This window comes from Capsicum annuum, unplaced genomic scaffold, assembly GCF_002878395.1.
Source record: "Capsicum annuum cultivar UCD-10X-F1 unplaced genomic scaffold, UCD10Xv1.1 ctg1490, whole genome shotgun sequence".
Lineage (NCBI taxonomy): Eukaryota > Viridiplantae > Streptophyta > Magnoliopsida > Solanales > Solanaceae > Capsicum > Capsicum annuum.
Window position 1 is genome coordinate 1,795,566 of NW_025820315.1, and position 18,690 is coordinate 1,814,255.

The 18,690-nt window shown below is 36.1% G+C and overlaps 1 protein-coding gene across 1 annotated transcript; it reads left to right on the forward strand.

Moving 5' to 3' along the window:
- Positions 1 to 574: 574 nt before the first annotated feature.
- Positions 575 to 17,262, forward strand: LOC124890281 (molybdopterin biosynthesis protein CNX1-like). Its single transcript, XM_047402144.1, has 13 exons — positions 575 to 972; positions 3,982 to 4,108; positions 5,379 to 5,509; positions 6,759 to 6,860; positions 6,980 to 7,063; positions 7,724 to 7,951; positions 8,144 to 8,331; positions 8,459 to 8,563; positions 10,204 to 10,503; positions 12,182 to 12,339; positions 12,542 to 12,648; positions 14,044 to 14,100; positions 16,897 to 17,262. The coding sequence occupies exons 1-13, from the start codon at positions 775 to 777 to the stop codon at positions 17,116 to 17,118; spliced, it is 2,007 nt and encodes a 668-aa protein (XP_047258100.1). The 5' UTR covers positions 575 to 774; the 3' UTR covers positions 17,119 to 17,262.
- The last annotated feature ends 1,428 nt before the right edge of the window (positions 17,263 to 18,690 follow it).

Sequence of the window (18,690 nt, forward strand, 5' to 3'; positions counted from 1 at the left end):
AGAACAAAGAATAGAATTTGACAATTCAATTAATCTTGTGAGTTGACATCTTAAAGAATGATTAACAGCTCCAAGAATATCAATAGAGTCGATTTTCAAATTTTCTCATTCCATACACAAATTGTAAGATCAAAATTTAGGAATTAAGAAGAATATTAAAGTTCCTGGTGAATTTAATAGAGATGGTGGCAACGATAACGGCAACAACATGGTGAGAGGTGGGGAAATTGGTCTATGTTGTTGTGAGGAAGAGAGAAAATAAATTAGAAAAAAAGTTAAAATATATATATAAATAAAAAGAAATCTTAATAATAAAAGTTTAATAATTTATTTTCGGTGCTCACCCTCTCGAAGCACTCACCATGTCACGTAAGTATTTAGGGAGATAATAATTTCAATTTTAAATAGTTTAGAGAGTTATAAAACTCCCGTAGAGTTAGTGTATAGTTGAGATTTCAAGAATAGATCGAATTTTTTTTAGATCATTTTCTCAATAAATTTTTAAATTTTATGGCACATCAATTTTTAGACAAATAATAATAAATGAAGGCAATATAAAATAAAATAATCTGATAGAATATCCAGAATCCCACCCAACAAACCCTCTTGGAGTAGTTATAAATTCCTTAAATCTTCTCAAGACTCTTGGGAGTATTCGACTCATTGGAATATTGAAGAGCCCAACAAGCCCCTCTTGGTGTATTTATAAATTCCTAAAATCTTGATAAACCTCAATTTGGCTCATTGGAATATTGAAGAGCCCAAAGAAAAAAAATGGGTGGAAATGGAGGAACCCAAATCTCAAGCAGCACAAACAAGATGATATCTGTTGATGAAGCACTTGAGATTGTACTGAATGTTGCTCAACGTCTGCCCCCAGTCACTTTGCCTATTCACGATATTTTAGGCAAAATCTTGGCTGAAGACATCACTGCACCTGACCCTCTTCCTCCTTATCCCGCATCTATCAAGGTACTTTTTTCCCACATATCTACTGTTTTATCATTTGGGGTATTTCTCCGTTTCAGTATATAAATATACCTAGTACAGAGGATTTTAGTAGCTCAGTTGATTGACTATCAAAACTTTCACCTTGTTGGCTAGGGTTCAATTCCCTGACTTGTAATTTGTTGATTGTTTTTGGTGTTCAATTGATGAATCTTGGAATTATGCCACGAGTTCTCTGAGAAACTTGTTATTTTTCACCCATAAGTACTGATTTATCAATTGGGCATTGCTTCGTTTTGGTGTATATGTTGTATATGGTAATGTTAATTGGTTCATTTGATTGTTTTGTCAACTGGTTGTTGTGCCGTATTCATATATATGTTGTGATTGTGATTATTGATGTTAATTGGTTGTTTTGTCAATTGGGTACTGCTCGTATTAGTATATACGTTGTATTTTCACCTTGTTCCATATTGGTATATATGTAGTATGTTAAGGTTGATTGACTTCTTTTGTTTTGACTGTTTTTGTCGATTGGGTATTGCTCCGTTTGCGTGTATGTTGTATGGAGAATCTTAGTAGCTCAGTTGGTTGGCTAATGTACTTTCACCTTGTTCCGTATTGGTATATATGTTGTAATTGTTAATGTTAATTGACTGTTTTGTCAATTGGGTATTGCTTCATATCGGTGTATGTGTTGTATATGTTAGTTTCATTGACTGATTTTGGTGTTTAGTTGTTGAATCTTGGAATTGTGCGATGGGTTCTCTGGGAAGGTTGTCAATTGGGTATTGCTTATATATATGTTGTAGTTGTTGATGTTAATTGACTGTTTTGTCATTTGGGTATTTCCCCAACTACAATTGCAGCAATCGCCATTATAATTAATACTACCACCATTCACAACTATTTTCCTCAGCCACAAACGCCACGATCGCCAATCACTACATTCAACTGTCACCACCACTAGCCACAATTTATAATCACTGCCACCAACCACCATTACTACAATAGCTACAAATCACTATTGACCATCACCACCCTTAGCTACCACTATATATTGCCAGCCACCGCTATCAGTCACCACTGTTGTTAGCTATTACTTTCATTCACTACAATTCATAGCCACTACCACCAATTTCCAACGTAGACTACCATCGTTAATTACTACTGCCAGCCAAAATCACCACTAGCTGCTACCACCTACAACCACCACTCTCACAGCTAACTACCACCATCAACCAACCACCACTCTCATACCTGATTGGATGGTTGTTACATGTCATTTGATAGTATATCATACTGCGATGTTTTGATTGAGTACAATAGTTGAATAGATTTTGGTTGTTACATGTCATTTGACTGCGTTGTTTTGATTGAGTACAATATTTGAATGGATTTTATCATTTTTCATAGTTTCATATTGTAATGCACCAGCAATTTTGAAGCATAAACATATAATATTATAAAAAGTAGGATATTGGGTAGAATTATTAGAGAAAAAGGTTGAATAAAGGTAATGGCATGCACCCAAGGATGTGGCCTAGTGGTCAATGAAGTGTATTGAGAATTATGAGGTCTCAGGTTCAACTCCCACATGAGTTAAAAACACTGTGATTTCTTCCCATCTATTCTAGTGTTGATGGATAGAGTTACCTGGTACCTGATGCTGATAGGAGGTGATAGGTATTACGTGGAATTAGTCGAGGTGTGTATAAGCTGGCCCAAACACCACAATTATTAAAAAAAATTAAGGTAACGATACGATCATACTGTTACATAAAACGGGACTTTTTGTCATTAACATAATGATGAATTTAATAATATGATACATTAAAATTTAAGTAACAACGATAACAAATATTGTATTCAAAATAAGTTTACAATACAATGAGGGGAAAAGTATCCAAATAAGTTGTCAGTTGGCACCCACAAATGCCATTGTTAACCATATCCACCACCAACCATATAGTTTTTAAAATATTTGTTGACATAGTGTTAGTTATTGTTTATTTGAATTTTATGTTTGTTATTTTTGAATAAAGACAAGTTTTATGCATCAGATGTTGAAAAACATAAACAATCTTAATTATTTAGCATATCTCAATGCAACATCTTAATCTTAACATACATCTTAATATTCAGGTTCATACATCTTAATCTTAGTAAAACAAATGAGGCCTTAGTCCAGCACCTCATGATCTGCACCTAATATACATCCCACGGTGTACTATCTTTGCTGCTGAAGCAACCCCGATGGCCTTGGTTTTTAGCTTACTTTAGGCCATAAGTAAAGCTTGAGAATTATATTAGGACCAGAGGACATTGGAAATCCACAAACCATCACAATTATAATTGCACCATCACTTAGTTAAGGAGAAGATTATCTATAAATGCTTATTTTATGTCTTTTTCTTTAAAAATTTCCTACTTACCTTGAAGAATTTAGTACGTTTCTCTTGTTTTTCTGCTCACTCTATTCAGTTCGCTAAAGTTGCCCACCATTTGCTTTGAGAATTGTAGTTTTGGAACGTCTAGATTATGATTTTCCCTGTACCATTCCCAGAATTTGATGCTCAAGGTAACAAGACTTGACAAAAGTAGAGCTTTACATATCATTCTCCTCTTTGCTGAATAAGCATGGCCATTCTAGAAGTTGTACTTATTAAGTTCTACTGGTGAAACAGCACTATGAAACTGATAATCTAATAAACTTTCCGGTCATATAGAAATTGGCAAAATGAGAGATGTCAGCTTGTTCAAGGAGTATTTTTACTGTCAGTAGGCTTTGATTTAGGGGTTTGGGGGTTAAATTGACGATACATGAACACTTGAGATCAGGACGGATACGAGGTAGAGACAGTAGTAGTGTGGAAGATGAAAGAAAAATGGGAGATGGATAAAGGCTAAATTGATGAAACTGAACTTTTGTATATTCACATCAGTTGTAAGCAGAAAATAGCTCAAAAAGAAAGCATGTTGATAAAGAGTTTCATTTATGTTGTTGCCTTCTTTTGGGTGGAACTGTTGCAGGACGGATATGCCGTTGTTGCTGCTGATGGACCTGGTGAATATCCTGTGATTACTGAATCAAGAGCTGGAAATGATGCACTTGGTGTGACGGTTACCCCTGGGACTGTTGCATATGTAACTACTGGAGGTCTGTTTGTTCTGATATTTTGTTCCATTGATATTGTTTAAACTTAATGCCTTTATGCCTAGACATATATTTGCTCTTGTTGATCTTGGTAAAATATTTAGAATTATGTTATGTAATCTGCTTCTGTGCTTTACTATGTGTTTGTGTGGTATCTCGTGTCTTGAGCCGGGGGTCTATCGGAAACAGCCTTTCTACTTTATCAGAGGTAGAGGTATGGACTGCGTACATCTTACCCCCCCAGACCCCACTAGGTGGGAATACACTGGGTTTGTTGTTGTTGTTGTTGTATATCTTAAAACAGCCCATTTGGTGGGAGTATACTGGGTATGCTGTTGTTTATATCTAAAAACAAGCAAAGAAACATCCTTATCGGGAAATATTGATGTTTGACATCTGACCATAACATATATTGTGTTAGGGATAAGACATTTATCGGTGTCAAAAGGATATTAGTTCTTTGATCACATCCCTCATCGGATTAATGTTCATTATTCTGGTTAAGAAACGTATATGTTTGAATATTGAACCCTGCTCTATTTCATCCACTTCATGTTACCATAATCAAAGTTGCAAGAGAACCTGATCTACAACCTGAAGTGGTACATTCTCATCTCCTCTTCTCTTCTTACCCTTTACACGACCCTGAAAAAACTTATACATGTGGATAGAGATACAAGATTTGGACTCATCTAGATTTGGCTGATACCAAATTTCCTGCCATTTTGGGTTCTGACTCGTGAATGCTTGCAGATGCCCAAGTTAGACTCAAATGAATGACATGTGAAGTTCTTGATAACAAGGAGGGGAAAAATGAATGTGAACCATTAGTTTCATGGTAATGATCCTATTTCTGGATGTCAGTCAATTGTGATCAGACAACCAGACTTACTGATTTTCCCATCTTAGGACATGAAAAAACAATCCTGAGACATGTTGCCTGCATTTCTTGCCGTAGGGTCTGACTAAACATCTTCAACATTATTGTTCGCTGCACACAATCCCCACATTATTATTCATGCAACAATTCCTTCACTATAGTCCTTGCACAATTACTCCGAACTAAATGAATCCTTAAATATATCATTAACCTATTGCAACTGGAGCTTGTAGAGCCCCTTGAAGATAATGAGCAATCTGGTCCAGTTCAGTGGATGTAATTTCTATTTTGGTGGGTTTAGAAAGCTAGATCACTATTTCTTTCAGCAAATGGTCATCCAACTAGTACTGTGCTGGGTGTCAATTGATTTCTCCGTGCTGTCCACCTATCCAGGTCCGGTTCCTGATGGTGCTGATGCTGTTGTGCAAGTAGAGGACACTGAATCAATTTCAGTTGGTTCAGCTGAACCAAAGCGAGTGCGAATATTGAAGCAAACTAGCTCTGGAGTCGATATTCGTGCAGTGGTAAGAACTTGATGCTGTACCTTGGGTATGTCTTATGCGTAGGTAGAGTGGAGTTCTGATTGCAGAACAGTTTTACTGTTTTTTAGTGTTATTTTGTTTTCTGGACAATAATATTGTTTGATATGGTTTTGGAATTGGTTGCTTGTAGGCTGGAAGATTTTTTTAGAAACAACTTTTTGATAGCGTTCCATTCTCTGGAAAGAAAACTTTATTTTTTTTTGGAAAATATAGAAAACGACTGATTTTATTTTGTGTGTGTAAAACAAATTAATTGGACAATTTTAATTTTTAAAATTTTTTTACAATGCGACAGTAAAGACAATTAATTTTCTATGTGATCCAAAAACTATTTTACGAATATGCATGTCTCTATTGATAGCAAACTATAGAGCGAGTTACTGATGTGGCATTTGCCTTCTTATTTCTGGATGGTATTGAGAGAAATCTGGATATTGGCATGAATACTCCCAGAAAAATAATCCACGTAATTTGGTAAGTGCTATTATCTTCTGAAGCGATTAGTTGTATTAACTAGAACCTCAATCCCAAACGGAAACCAAAAAAAAAAACTAGGTGACTTCTTCTCATTTTGGTGGACAAAGTTATCTGGTACCTATGTTGGCGGGAGGTTGCAGCTACCAGGTGGAATTAGTCTTAGTGGGCTCAAGCTGGCTCGGCACTGCTGTCATAAAAAAATGAAAATGAATTCATATTTTGTCTGGCAATGAGCTGCTCCCTCAGACCTAATGATACACTAAGCTGACTGAAGTCTATTGCTGATTGGTGCAGCTGTTGGGAATTTGTGCCACCCCAAGGTAGTCCATATGAGAAGCATGTGAGCTTTAGGCATTTTGGTCTTTTTGCATGTTTGAAGGACCTCTACAGCCTAATAGTGTATGTTAACTTGTTATGCTTTGCCCGAATATTGGCAACCCACTGATTTCGGGTCAAGTCAGTCTTACTGCATCTTCATAAAATTATTTTGACCCCTGAGAGCATAAACTATGTATTATTTGGATACTGCATATTTTAGAGAATTTCTTTTTTTTTTTTTCTTTTTTGATAAAAACATATTTAAGAAACCGTTCTCCCTATAGCTGCTTAAATTTTATTATTCGGGTGATCTTGTTGAAAAGGTGGCTATAGGCCTTGAAAATGGTACCATTGCTTTCGGCTACTTACTCCATATGGCTGCTACCGTGATTGTTCATTTGGTCCTTTTCAACTGCTTTAAAATTGTCTTTTCCAGGGATCAGACATTGCACAAGGTACTATCGTATTGAAATCTGGGGAGCGCTTAGGTGCTGCGGAAATTGGTCTACTCGCCACTGTGGGTGTTGTCACAGCGAAGGTATTTGTTTTATTTCGTTGTGGTTTCAATGTTATAACCCAGAATGTCTGCCTATTTCTTCCTCTTTTCCATGCCATGTCTTGTGAAAACATGTGGCATTTTGGATTGCTGATTTACAGGTGTACCCTAGTCCAACAATTGGTGTCTTATCAACAGGGGATGAGCTTGCAGAACCAACAATTGGGAGATTAAACCGCGGTCAGGTTGTGGAAGCTACTACGATATTCTTCTTTAAAAAAATAATCTGATGCTCATAGTGGCAAATCAGTGATAATGAAACTTCTGCTGCATTAGTTTGTGACTTCAAAAGTAGCATCTTCATCCAAGTATCTAAAAGGGCAGCCCGGTGCACTAAAGCTACCGCTATGCGCGGTGTCCGGGGAAGGCCCCCACCACAAGGGTGTATCGTACGCAGCCTTACCTTGCTGCCAGAGGCTGTTTCCTATTTTCACTAAAAGGAATTTTAAAATAAAGTTAATAGTTGGTCATAGTACTTACATGATTCAATCAAACACTAATTTTGCCAGAGTATTTCTACCAAAAGCTATTAAAACCTCTAATTGAATTGAAAAGTACTTTTGTCAAAAAGTACATAGCACATAACCCGGCTATTATCCTTTCGTTAGCTTGCAGGTTTCCTTTCAAGGAAAATCTTCAGTAAATTTCCATTTTCTTTATTCGTATTGTGACGAGATTTCGTCAAACTTATTATTGAGCAATCTTTCTTCCTATCTTTCTTGTTCTGCTCAGGTATCTCATAGATAATCCCGTTCATTGCGTGATCACTTTATTACTCGTAATTGGACTAGATGCAGATATTCTCCTCTGGTGTATTTTACTTAACCTCAATTTATCATAAGTAGATAAGGGACTCCAACCGTGCAATGATCCTAACTGCTGCAACACAGCATCAATGCAAAGTTCTTGATCTTGGTATAGCTCGTGACAATGAGGAGGAGATTGAGAGGACATTAGACAATGCATTTGCTTCTGGAATTGACATCCTTCTCTCCTCTGGAGGTGTTTCCATGGGAGACCGGGATTTTGTGAAACCTTTACTTCAAAAGAAAGGGACAGTATTATTTCAGAAGGTAATGCTGACAATATTCGTATACAGATTTTGGAAGCTTATATTTTCATAAAGTAATACTCCCTGTTTATGCTTATAGGATTGAGCTGGGAGCTTGTACATATATACCTCGATGTTTCTTGTTCGTTTCGGCGCTCATTTTGTGTCTATAAATTCAGAAAGTGATTACTTACTGGCGTTCTTTGCAAATCAGGTTCTCATGAAACCAGGAAAGCCTCTCACATTTGCTGAGATCCTTCCCAGATCATCTGACAGGACTTCCAGTAAGATTCTTGCATTTGGGCTACCTGGAAATCCTGTGAGTTGTTCAGTCTGTTTCCATCTCTTTGTGGTTCCAGCCATTAGGCACATCTCTGGGTGGGCAAATCCTCATCTTCCAAGGTAGCCAAGAGTTGACAGAAGAAGTCCTCTTCTCTCTCTAGCCCCTCAATCCTTTTTCTATTCAACTTTTAGTTCATTTATAGTGGTCCAACCTCAGTAAAGCAGTATCTATTTCTAACAATTGTAGAGTGCAAGCTCGTCTAAAGCATTCAGTAAAGACAGATCCTCTCCGTCCAGAATTCCATCGAGCTGTTATATCCTGGCAGTTGAATGATTGGTCGGGTTATCAAGGGTAAGTGTTGTATTTTTCTGCTTTTGTTTCTCTTTCTTTCCGAACATGCAGTTCCATCCAACTAAAATCTTTCAAGGGTAAATTTTTAAAGTTTAGTAGTTTATAGCATTTTCCAAATGCACTTACTGGTGTCATTGATGCTGGTTCTCCTGTATTTTCAATCTAAGAAGCTCCCTTCTTGTTTACTCTTTATCTGACGTATCACAATATTGCGAATGGTGGAAGTCCTTGATATATGAGCTTATTATGTAAATAAAAAATCAGTTGATGTGGATGCTATTCTTTTTTCTTTGCTTCGCGGTCTTGAATGTACAATATTTCAGTTATTCCAAAATTTGACCCATTTGATGTTATAATTTTGTGCCTCCCTGCGTTATCTTTTCATGTAACACGGTTCGTAGATCACTAAATTGTGCATTTTTTGCTTCTTCCACCGTTTCGCCTGTAAAATCCTGGCTTTCGCAAAATGTGTTGGTACACACTCTGAAATGAATATTGCGGGACAAGGATTCATATTCGAGCAATTAGAGTTCTTGGACAAGAATAGTAAGTAGAATTGCAAATCCCTTATAAATTAGTTGCTGAGAGTGCTATGATCTCATATTTAGTTCTTATTATAAAAGCAATGAGACGCTCTGTTTGTGATCTTCTGATGAATTTGTATGGTATGTAGTCCTTACTCTTCTTCATATTTGGCTATATTTTCCCTTATTTCCTTTTGTTGCACCAATGACCTTTAAGTATAGAAGATTGGGTGAGTTTGTAGAAAACCATATCTTTTTGTAGGTTCTCTCTTTGGTATACAAGAGGATTTTTGTGCCCAAACCTTTTAATAGAGCTGTTACTTTATCAAAAAAAAAAAAAAAGAAAAAAACATCATACACACATTTATTAGCGGTATCCCAGTACCCACACCTATACTCTTTCATACACCCGACTCCTACACTTCAGAAGATGACAACTGATTTTTAGATTCGTATTTGTGTCTGACGATTGTATCCATGTAGCATAGCTTGAAGACTTGTATGTCGAGGTAGGGACGAGATGTAAGATTTACAGAACCTCCAGTTTTATATGTATCCTAGTTCACCTTCTAAGATAATTTTTTTTTTTAATTGGAGTGAAATTGGAAATGGATTTAGAGCCTGATTGGATTGGCTTACTTTTGGTGTTTTTAAGCCAAAATAGTTTTCAAGCACTTTTGTTGATGTTTGGATAAAATTAAAAACAGTACATTTAAGCACTTATTTTTAAGCCGAAATAACAAAAGTAAGCCAAAAACCCAAATGGGGTAGTTGATTGATATTTTGCTTTGGAGGAAGATGGAAGAGAGGTCAATTAAGGTGCCCAAGAGGAATGTGAACCCGTTACAGGGTGAAAACTATGGAATATACCGCAACGAGGGACCTAAGCTAATCTAGTTACTGGCAGGCAGCCCCAACTCATCTGCATGACATATATAGGACTTCAAGTAAAATGCTTTTATTTCTTTTTGAATCTCCTATAAGGCAAAGTCAAACTTTTATTAAGGGAATCAAGGATTAAATCAAGTGTATACCTAATTCATGCTCTATTAGCAGACTGTTGCAGTGAATGACATCAAGAGCTCAAAAGCTTCTTTTACCCTCTATGATTTACAGGTTCATAGCTGAGAGTACAGGTCATCAAATTAGCAGTCGACTTCTGAGTATGAAATCAGCCAATGCTTTGTTAGAGCTTCCGGCTTCAGAAACTTCATTACCTGCTGGGGCTTCAGTGTCTGCAATTCTAGTTTCTGATATAAGCAATTCCCCTGGGAGCAGGAATCTGCAGTTGTCAGACTCATGTAGCACTCAACAAGAACATAAGCTAGCAGCTACAGATGCTGGCAGTTCTGAATTTAAGGTAGCTATACTTACAGTAAGTGATACTGTTGCCACAGGATTGGGACCTGATCGCAGGTAATTTCTAAGTAGGAAGCTGCTGCTCTTCTATTATTGCCATTTATACCGCCTCTCCATTGTTTTGAACTTATGTTCCATATATACCAATATTTCAAAATATCTTATTCCAGGGGAAACTTCATGTTTCTCCTTTCTTTCTTCTACTTATTTTCTAGTCCCTATTTCCTTATTATTCTGCATTCATGCTGATAGTTCAGATGAAAGAGTGCATTACTGCCATTTTGCATGCTATTTCTTGTTAGCGACATGCATTATCATTTCTCATTGGTGTGCTTAGATTGGTAGTCTGGAGATGGAAGAGAAAATTAAGACCATTTTTTCATGTTTTTATATGTGACCAGTAAATTCTTAAAGCAAGCACATCCTGAGTTGTTGATTCTTGGATGATCATTTTTCAATCTAATTTGAAACCAACACAATTTATCATTGAGAGTGACATTTTTCAATCTAATGGTCATTGTGAAGACCATCAGGGACTTGCCATTTCTCCTTCAACTAGTGGATTCTTCACAGCTAGCCGTTTAACAGGGAGTGACATTTTTTTCAACCCTCACAATGAGCGAACCCCCCCCCCCACATCCACACACACGCAAAGAAAGCTTCATCACCTATATTATTGTGCAGTTGGATTAAAATTTTAACCTTGTTTAACTGATTACTCCGGAAAGATGGTACCTCTTAACTCTTTGTAAGAAAAGAGGAAGTACCTCAAACTTTGTAGTCATTGGTAACCGCCGATAGGAGTCGAACTATTATTTCGTTTTCCTCCGTTGCAACTAAATGACTACTATGTCTGGAGCTCTGAAACATGACAGTGCAACTGACACATTAGTTCTTAGTTCTTTCTTTCTTTTTATTTTCTTTTGATAACCGTGGTGTCCGGGTCAGCTTGCGCGCACCTCGACCAATTCCAATGGATACCTGCCATCTCCCACATGAAGGTACCAGGTAATGCTGTCCACCAGGGCTAGGGAAGAAATCACCTAGTGTTTGTCTTTGTTGGGAATTGAACCTGAGACCTCATGGTGCTCAACCCTACTTCATCTCTTCCCCCCACTTTTTTATAGAGAGGTCGCATCAGGATACACCTTTTTGGTTCGTCATTCCAAAAGGGTCACTTTAGTGATGCGAAAGGAAAAGTGGCAAATCTGATATTACTCCGTGTAAAAGTGGAACATGCGAGTACACAGACTCTTTGCTACATATAATAAGCTACTTCATATTACTTGGTGTTTGGATAGATTATGCATCATCATTAAGGATCATATCACTTTGTCTCCGGAAGATGCAAAATTTACCACCTAATTGCCTAAATGATAAAAGGTCCGGGAGTATGGTAATCCTTATTTGACACGTCGAAACTCTGTAGATAAAGAGAACTACCATTTTACAATTGATTTAGATCAGCTGATACTTTTTGTTTTCTGGTTAAAATGTCTCATTTGCAAGTGAACATTTTGTCAAATACTTCGAGTTTATCACAGGCTGATTACTTTAAATGATTTTTGTTTTCCCTCTTTCCTTTCTCTGCATTAACACTGTTTTCACCTTGGATAGAATTTAATTGGCTAGTTGATGTTTTCTTGCTCCCATAATATGCTACAGCCCATTAAAAAAATCTTCACTTCCTTGATTATTAAATGATCCGAGTTTCTTATGCTATATGATCTTGTAGTGGTCCAAGGGCAGTTTCTGTCGTCAATTCATCATCAGAAAAGCTTGGAGGTACAATTATAGTTGCAACAGCTGTTGTGCCAGATGATGTGCAAAAGATTAAAGACATGTTGCAGAAGTGGAGTGACATTGACAAAGTGGATCTTATTCTTACCCTTGGTATGCTAGTTATTATGGTCATGGTCCATTTCTATGAATGACTTGCTGGTTTTCATTCACTAATATCATTACAATGATAGAGTAGCAATAAGTCTACCTATTTGTATTTTTCTGCTGAAAGGATTCTTTCTGAACATAAAGTTGTCATCTAGAACCTTCATAATTCTGCTTGTATCTCTCTCACTCTTACTGAATGAGTTAGGTGGGACTGGCTTTACCCCAAGGGATGTTACGCCTGAAGCTACCAAAAGTATGATACAGAAAGAAACACCTGGTCTTCTATATGTAATGATGCGCGAAAGTTTGAAGGTATCAAAGTTCACATATCACTGGTATTCCATGGGCATTTAATTTGATTAAATATGTATGACAGATGCTAAGATTTGGCAGGTATTTTATACACCCTTGTCTATATAACCTTCATCTAGTTGATTGCTGAAAATGTGGGGGCATTGAACAGACAATGAAAAAATAGAACTAGGTACAAGTACAACCACATGCTCATGTCACAAGGTCTTTATCTATGTTACCACTTCTGAAAAGAAGATAATTTACTTTACAAGTAAAGATAGGACAAAAGGATATTCGACGATGGTGTATGGAGACAACAGACCATGTACTTGGTTTCCTGAAAGCCAGTCTAGTAACCTATCCCATCTGCACGTCATTTGAACTCCAAATATAACACAAAATATAAGTTAGACTTTTGTCTTTCATGGGAAAATATTATCGAGAGCTTCCCCATTGCTATGTTCATAAAAGTCCAAGACGTGTTGCAGATGACATGTTTTAGCATTTTCTGTTCTCTTCCTCTTAATTGCAAAAGTGAGTGAGTGAAGTCTCTCCCTGATGAATTCTTCCTTATTTTTCCCCCTTTTCTATGAAAAGATTTTGAAGATGATTGGCAATTTAATCACATTCCATATTGTCGAGATGTAAAAATAAAGCTCGCTGGCCACTCCCAAAAAATGGGATTTCATGCAGATAGCATTGCTTATCTAGTATTCATAGTGAGTGAAAATTAACAAAGATAACTCTATTTCTAAGCATATACAGAACTTAAATACCAAAATTCGTATGTGTAGTAGTATTGAAAGTTGGTCATGCATGGGTTTACCCTTGAGGTTGATGAAATTAGAATTAAAACCATGGAAGATTAGAGTTTAAATCGCAATGTAGGCAAAAAAGTTACTTCACTTTTCCGTCTCCTAAGCTAGCCGAAGTTATCCGGTGGATTGTTGAGGTGGTTGTAAGTTGGTCCTGGCACCACCATTACACCAAAAAGATAATAAATAAAACAAAGGGAGAGGAGCAATCTATGAAAACTGACAATTGTCCCGGCCCAAAAAGAGCCATGTCACAAACTGCACTCCACCCACCAGGAAAAGTATCTCAAGCAGTAACTTTTCCTTAAGTATGAAAATGAACTGGAGAATTCAAGTTAACCAAGTGATTTTCTGTTTGCCATTATGGTGGCCTATAAGTAATAGATGTGTATTGTTAAACACCTAATGAAGTGACTTCTTTTGATAACGTCAGATATTAATCTTCGGCAGGATTTCTTTATCCTTAATTACTTAGCTTGTGGTTGAAACTTTTGCATGTTCACGTAAGGCAGCTGTGAAATTCTGCATGTTTATGTAAGGCGGCTATAAAATTTTGCCTTTATGGTGGACTAACAATCATGCATCTTTCTTCATTTAGGTTACACCTTCTGCGGTGCTCTCACGTGCAGCAGCTGGAATACGAGGGTCAACATTGGTAAGGCTAGAAGTTCAAACTATCGTATTGTTACTATCATGCACCACAAAATGCACCAACATGAATCAGCCGAAAGTTTCATCACGTTGATAAGCTCAGCTTAAAATTGTGCTCTTGACTGGGACAAAGGGAACACATTTGTGGTTTTAGAACTTGAGACAACTATTATAATAAGACCAAATTACCTTGACTAAACAAAAGATAGTTAAATTCGTGCAAGCTTGTCCTTTGAGTTGAATGTTGTCAGTGAGTTAACATACTGAGCTTAGCATATACTTCCACAGGCACATTGTGCTATAATTACTTAGATTAATATGTAAAACTTGATTTTAAGGCTAGTGGTCTATTTATTTATCTTTGATTTTAAGGAAGGTTAGGCATCTTAGATGCTAGAACAGTTCTGCTGCATGTTTATATGAAGTTTGCGTATATTCTCCTAAAACCTATTTTGAGCAAGTCCAAAATGGACCTTGGCCCTAACTCAAACTCAAAAGCTATCTCATGAGGGAAGGACTGCCCAAGACCATATAAGGAGACCAAGGACTCATTATCCCGCCGATGTGGGACTCCAACGTGAAGTCAATGATATATTGTTGTGGATGAGTGGAAGTCAATTAATTAAGTATTTAATTATTATTTTAAGTAGCATTATTTATTATTTATTTATAATTTAAGTAGCTTTATTTATTATTTTGGAATAGGGTTTTATATTTCCTACTTTCATTTAGATTGGACTTTCTAGAATAGGGTTTTATTTTTCCTACTTTCATAAGGATTAGACTATTTTTCCTATTTCAGCAAAAAACAAGAGATTGGAGTTATCTCTTCCATTGAACTCTAAGATTTCAGTCTCCCTTTAACGAGTTGAAAAGATCAGAGTTCTCTTTTCCATTTTATTCTAAGGTTTCAGCCTCCCTTTAACAAGGTAAATTTATATATCACCCTGTGAATCGATCTACTCCAAAAGGTTATTACAATTTGGTATCAAAGCCTAGCACAATGGGTGATGAGATTAATTCCAAATTCCAGAAAGAACGTGCAATGAAATAAACCTTATTGGACTCTAAAATTGCAGCAATGGAACAACGCCTCGACGAAATATTGTTCAAATCATCGAAAAACAATTGTCTAGCTTGGAAATTGGCTCCACAAAACCAGCAATCTACAGATCAGGGTTGGGTTGGATAGGGCACCGGACGGCTGGCAGATCAACAATTTCTGCTACTTAAAGACAATACACCACCTATTCAATTGGCCAATCACAATCACCCAACAAGTAGTAATTCCAATTCGACAATATCAAGGTATGTAAAGATGGATTTTCTTTCTTATGATGACACCAAAGACCCATTAATTTGGGCACATTGTTTGGGAGCAATTTTTTGAAAATCAACATACGATGGAAGCGGAAATGGTTGGAGTGGCTTGGTTTCACATGTTCGGTGGAGCACAATTATGGTATTATCAGCTTAAACAAGCAAAGGGCCCAATAAGTTGGAAAATTTTTCGCAAAAGTTGTTTCTAGCGAATTAGACCTGAAAGTAGCAATTCGATGGGCGAATTCGTCACACTTTAGCAAATTGATGGTGTTGAAATTTATCAATGTCAACTTCAAGGAAAATTGACTAGGGTTGGAATTGGATAATTAAGTTGATACCACTCTAGATTTTCTGGATGACTGCCCTGAAATTTGATCTTGAGGACAAGCTCTTTAAACGTGAGGGGAGTAATGTTGTGAATGCATGGAAGTCAATTAATTAAGTATTTAATTATTATTTTAAGTAGCTTTATTTATTATTTTAGAATAAGGTTTTATGTTTCCTACTTTCATTAGGATTATTCTTTCTAGAATAGGGTTTTATTTTTCGTACTTTCATACGGATTAGACTATTGATGTGTAATACTCCTATTTAAAGTGGTTTTTGGAGAATAAATCAATAAGTCGTATTTAGCTAAAAAACAAGAGATTGGAGTTCTCTCTTCCATTGAAATGGAACTCTGGTTTAGTCTTCCTTTAACGAGCTGAAGAAATCAGAGTTCTCTCTTCCATTGAACTCTTAAGGTTTTAGCCTCCCTTTAACGAGTTGAATTTATATATCGTCATGTGAATCGATCCTTCCCCAAAAGATCATAACATAGGTGTATATAGTAGTTTCCCTTTCTTTCTTTTTCTGTTGTAGTTGTTGTAGCTGGGGTTGGCTGGGTCGCGACACCGAGATAGTTAAAAGGTAATTAAGGATGAGGTATGCTGGGAAAAGTACTTCGAGTTGATAGTGAATCTCCTTTCAAGATGCAAATGTTTTCGTATTCAACTTCCTTCTCAAAATACTCTAGTATATTAACCTACCATATTTAGTGAAAATGTTCATTGGAAGTGTCGCCTGTCGGTTGTTGAATATTATTAGACTTCACCAAATGCAAATGTTCTTTGTTGATAGTTGCAGTATATTATCAGATGGTTTTGTTAATTTTAAAATCAGTGTACGAGACACTCCGTCTCAAGTAGAGAAAGAGGCATTAAGGCTAATTACCAACATTAGTGAGTTGACTTGCAGATTCTCTTCCTTTACCAGGATATAGCCAAGTGCAACCTGCATTATAACTTCCTTCTATGTAAAGAGGATTCATCTATCTCTAATTGCCATAAAAGATTCAATTGTGTCCCTTCATTGGTATAAGTACCTGCTTTTTCTGGGGTTTGCATCATTTTATTAGAAATCTTTTACCATTCTAACTGCTGCTCCTTGTTATATGAGCCCCTCATAATTCTACCTTATATGTTCACAATGTTTTCAGATTATCAATATGCCGGGCAATCCAAATGCAGTCGCGGAGTGCATGGAGGCTTTACTGCCTGCACTTAAGCATGCACTGAAGCAGGTAAGGGGTGACAAGAGAGAGAAACATCCTCGTCATATTCCTCATGCACAAGCTGCTCCCACAGATACTTGGGAACGCAGTTACAGTTTGGCTTTTGGTGGTGTGCAAGAAGAGCATGGTTGTTCGTGTTCCCATTAAAATGTCTCTGTTAATATTATACTCGTACAAATTTTCCATTAACTTGTTTACTTGTATAATGCTCAACATGGCCGTTCTTGTTTGAACTGCCAATGTAACATTACTACATTTGAAAATGAATAAGAGCTGCTCATGTTAAGAAAACCAGTGTCAGATCCATTTTACATGGGAACAAAGGTCGGAAAGCAGTTCTTCGGGCATTGCGTTCTTCCTTTTTCAATAAATAGTGGTGCGTGCAGGACTCTCTAATAAGGAAGGAAACGAAATGATCACAATAAAAAGTAATACCCCATGTTGAAGATTATCACGGCTCGATAGATAATTTTCACCAACAAAGGGTTTTCATTTGCACGCGGAAGGAAAAATAGGAAAACTAATGTTTGTGAACTTTCAGAACCTGGTTTTGAAGAACTTGTGAACCAACGTACAAAATAATAAAATAAACGAAAGTAGACAAGAAATGTACTCCTTCCAAGTATGTTCCTTATGGGCTGTATTTATGGGCTTTTATTTAATGGATACGTAATGGATAAACTACATAAATGACTCTCATAATGAGTGTCTTTATTTTTGGGAAAAAATTCATAAAAGCACAATTTAAGATACCAAAAATATTAAAAATCTCTTCAATTTGAAAATATTACAAAAAATTATTTTTTCTATTTTAACTAAAATGTAAAGATAATTCTAAAAGAGTCCCATTTTAGGCAGATATTGAAGTGGTGATTTCCCCCTCCATCAACGATGCTTTTGAAGGTGCGGTTTCTTGTCATTATTATCTCAACTTCTTAAGAATTTTGAAAGTTCGGCGCAAATCAAGCAGCAATTGCTGCAGTTATTCCCTTATTATTTGATTTTTGAATTGTGCAAGTTTCTCCCATCTTCATCTTTAATTTTCATCACAATAAATTCAACAATTTTTTTCAATTCTCAAAAAAATCATTCACAGTTAACTTTCAACCTCATTTTTTCTTAAATTAATTTATTTTCATTGTTGTTGAAAGTTGAATAATTTGAAGTGTTGAGCAAAAATCGATCAAAAAACAGCAGTGATCCCATTATGATGAAGAAATTAAAGAAACACTTAAAGCAAAGAAAAAAAAAAAGGAGGTTCTGATGGCAAAAAAAAGTCCCTAGTGCTTCGGAACACACTTCTCATGGTGCAAAATAAAGAGATGTTGAAGTTACATCAAGGGAATCTTTTATGAAGGTATTATATGTTTGTATATTAAGCAAATTACTAATACAGTTTTTTTGTATCATAAACAAAATTATCTATGCAGTTTCCTTATATCTCTTGTTATTTGAGTTTGTTAATTAAGGATAAGTTTGTATCTCTCAAATATTTAGTTTAGTTTTCTTGTATCTCTTGTTATTTTTAGTCAGTTACAAGTGCATAATTATGTATCTGTTGTTATTTTTAGTCAGTTACATATACATAATTTTGTATCTCTCGTTAATTTTAATATGTTAAATATGCAGAATTATGTATCTCTTTTTAATTTTAGTTCTGTTACATATGTAAAATTATGTATCTCTTGTTATTTTAGTTCTGTTACATGCGTTGTTTTT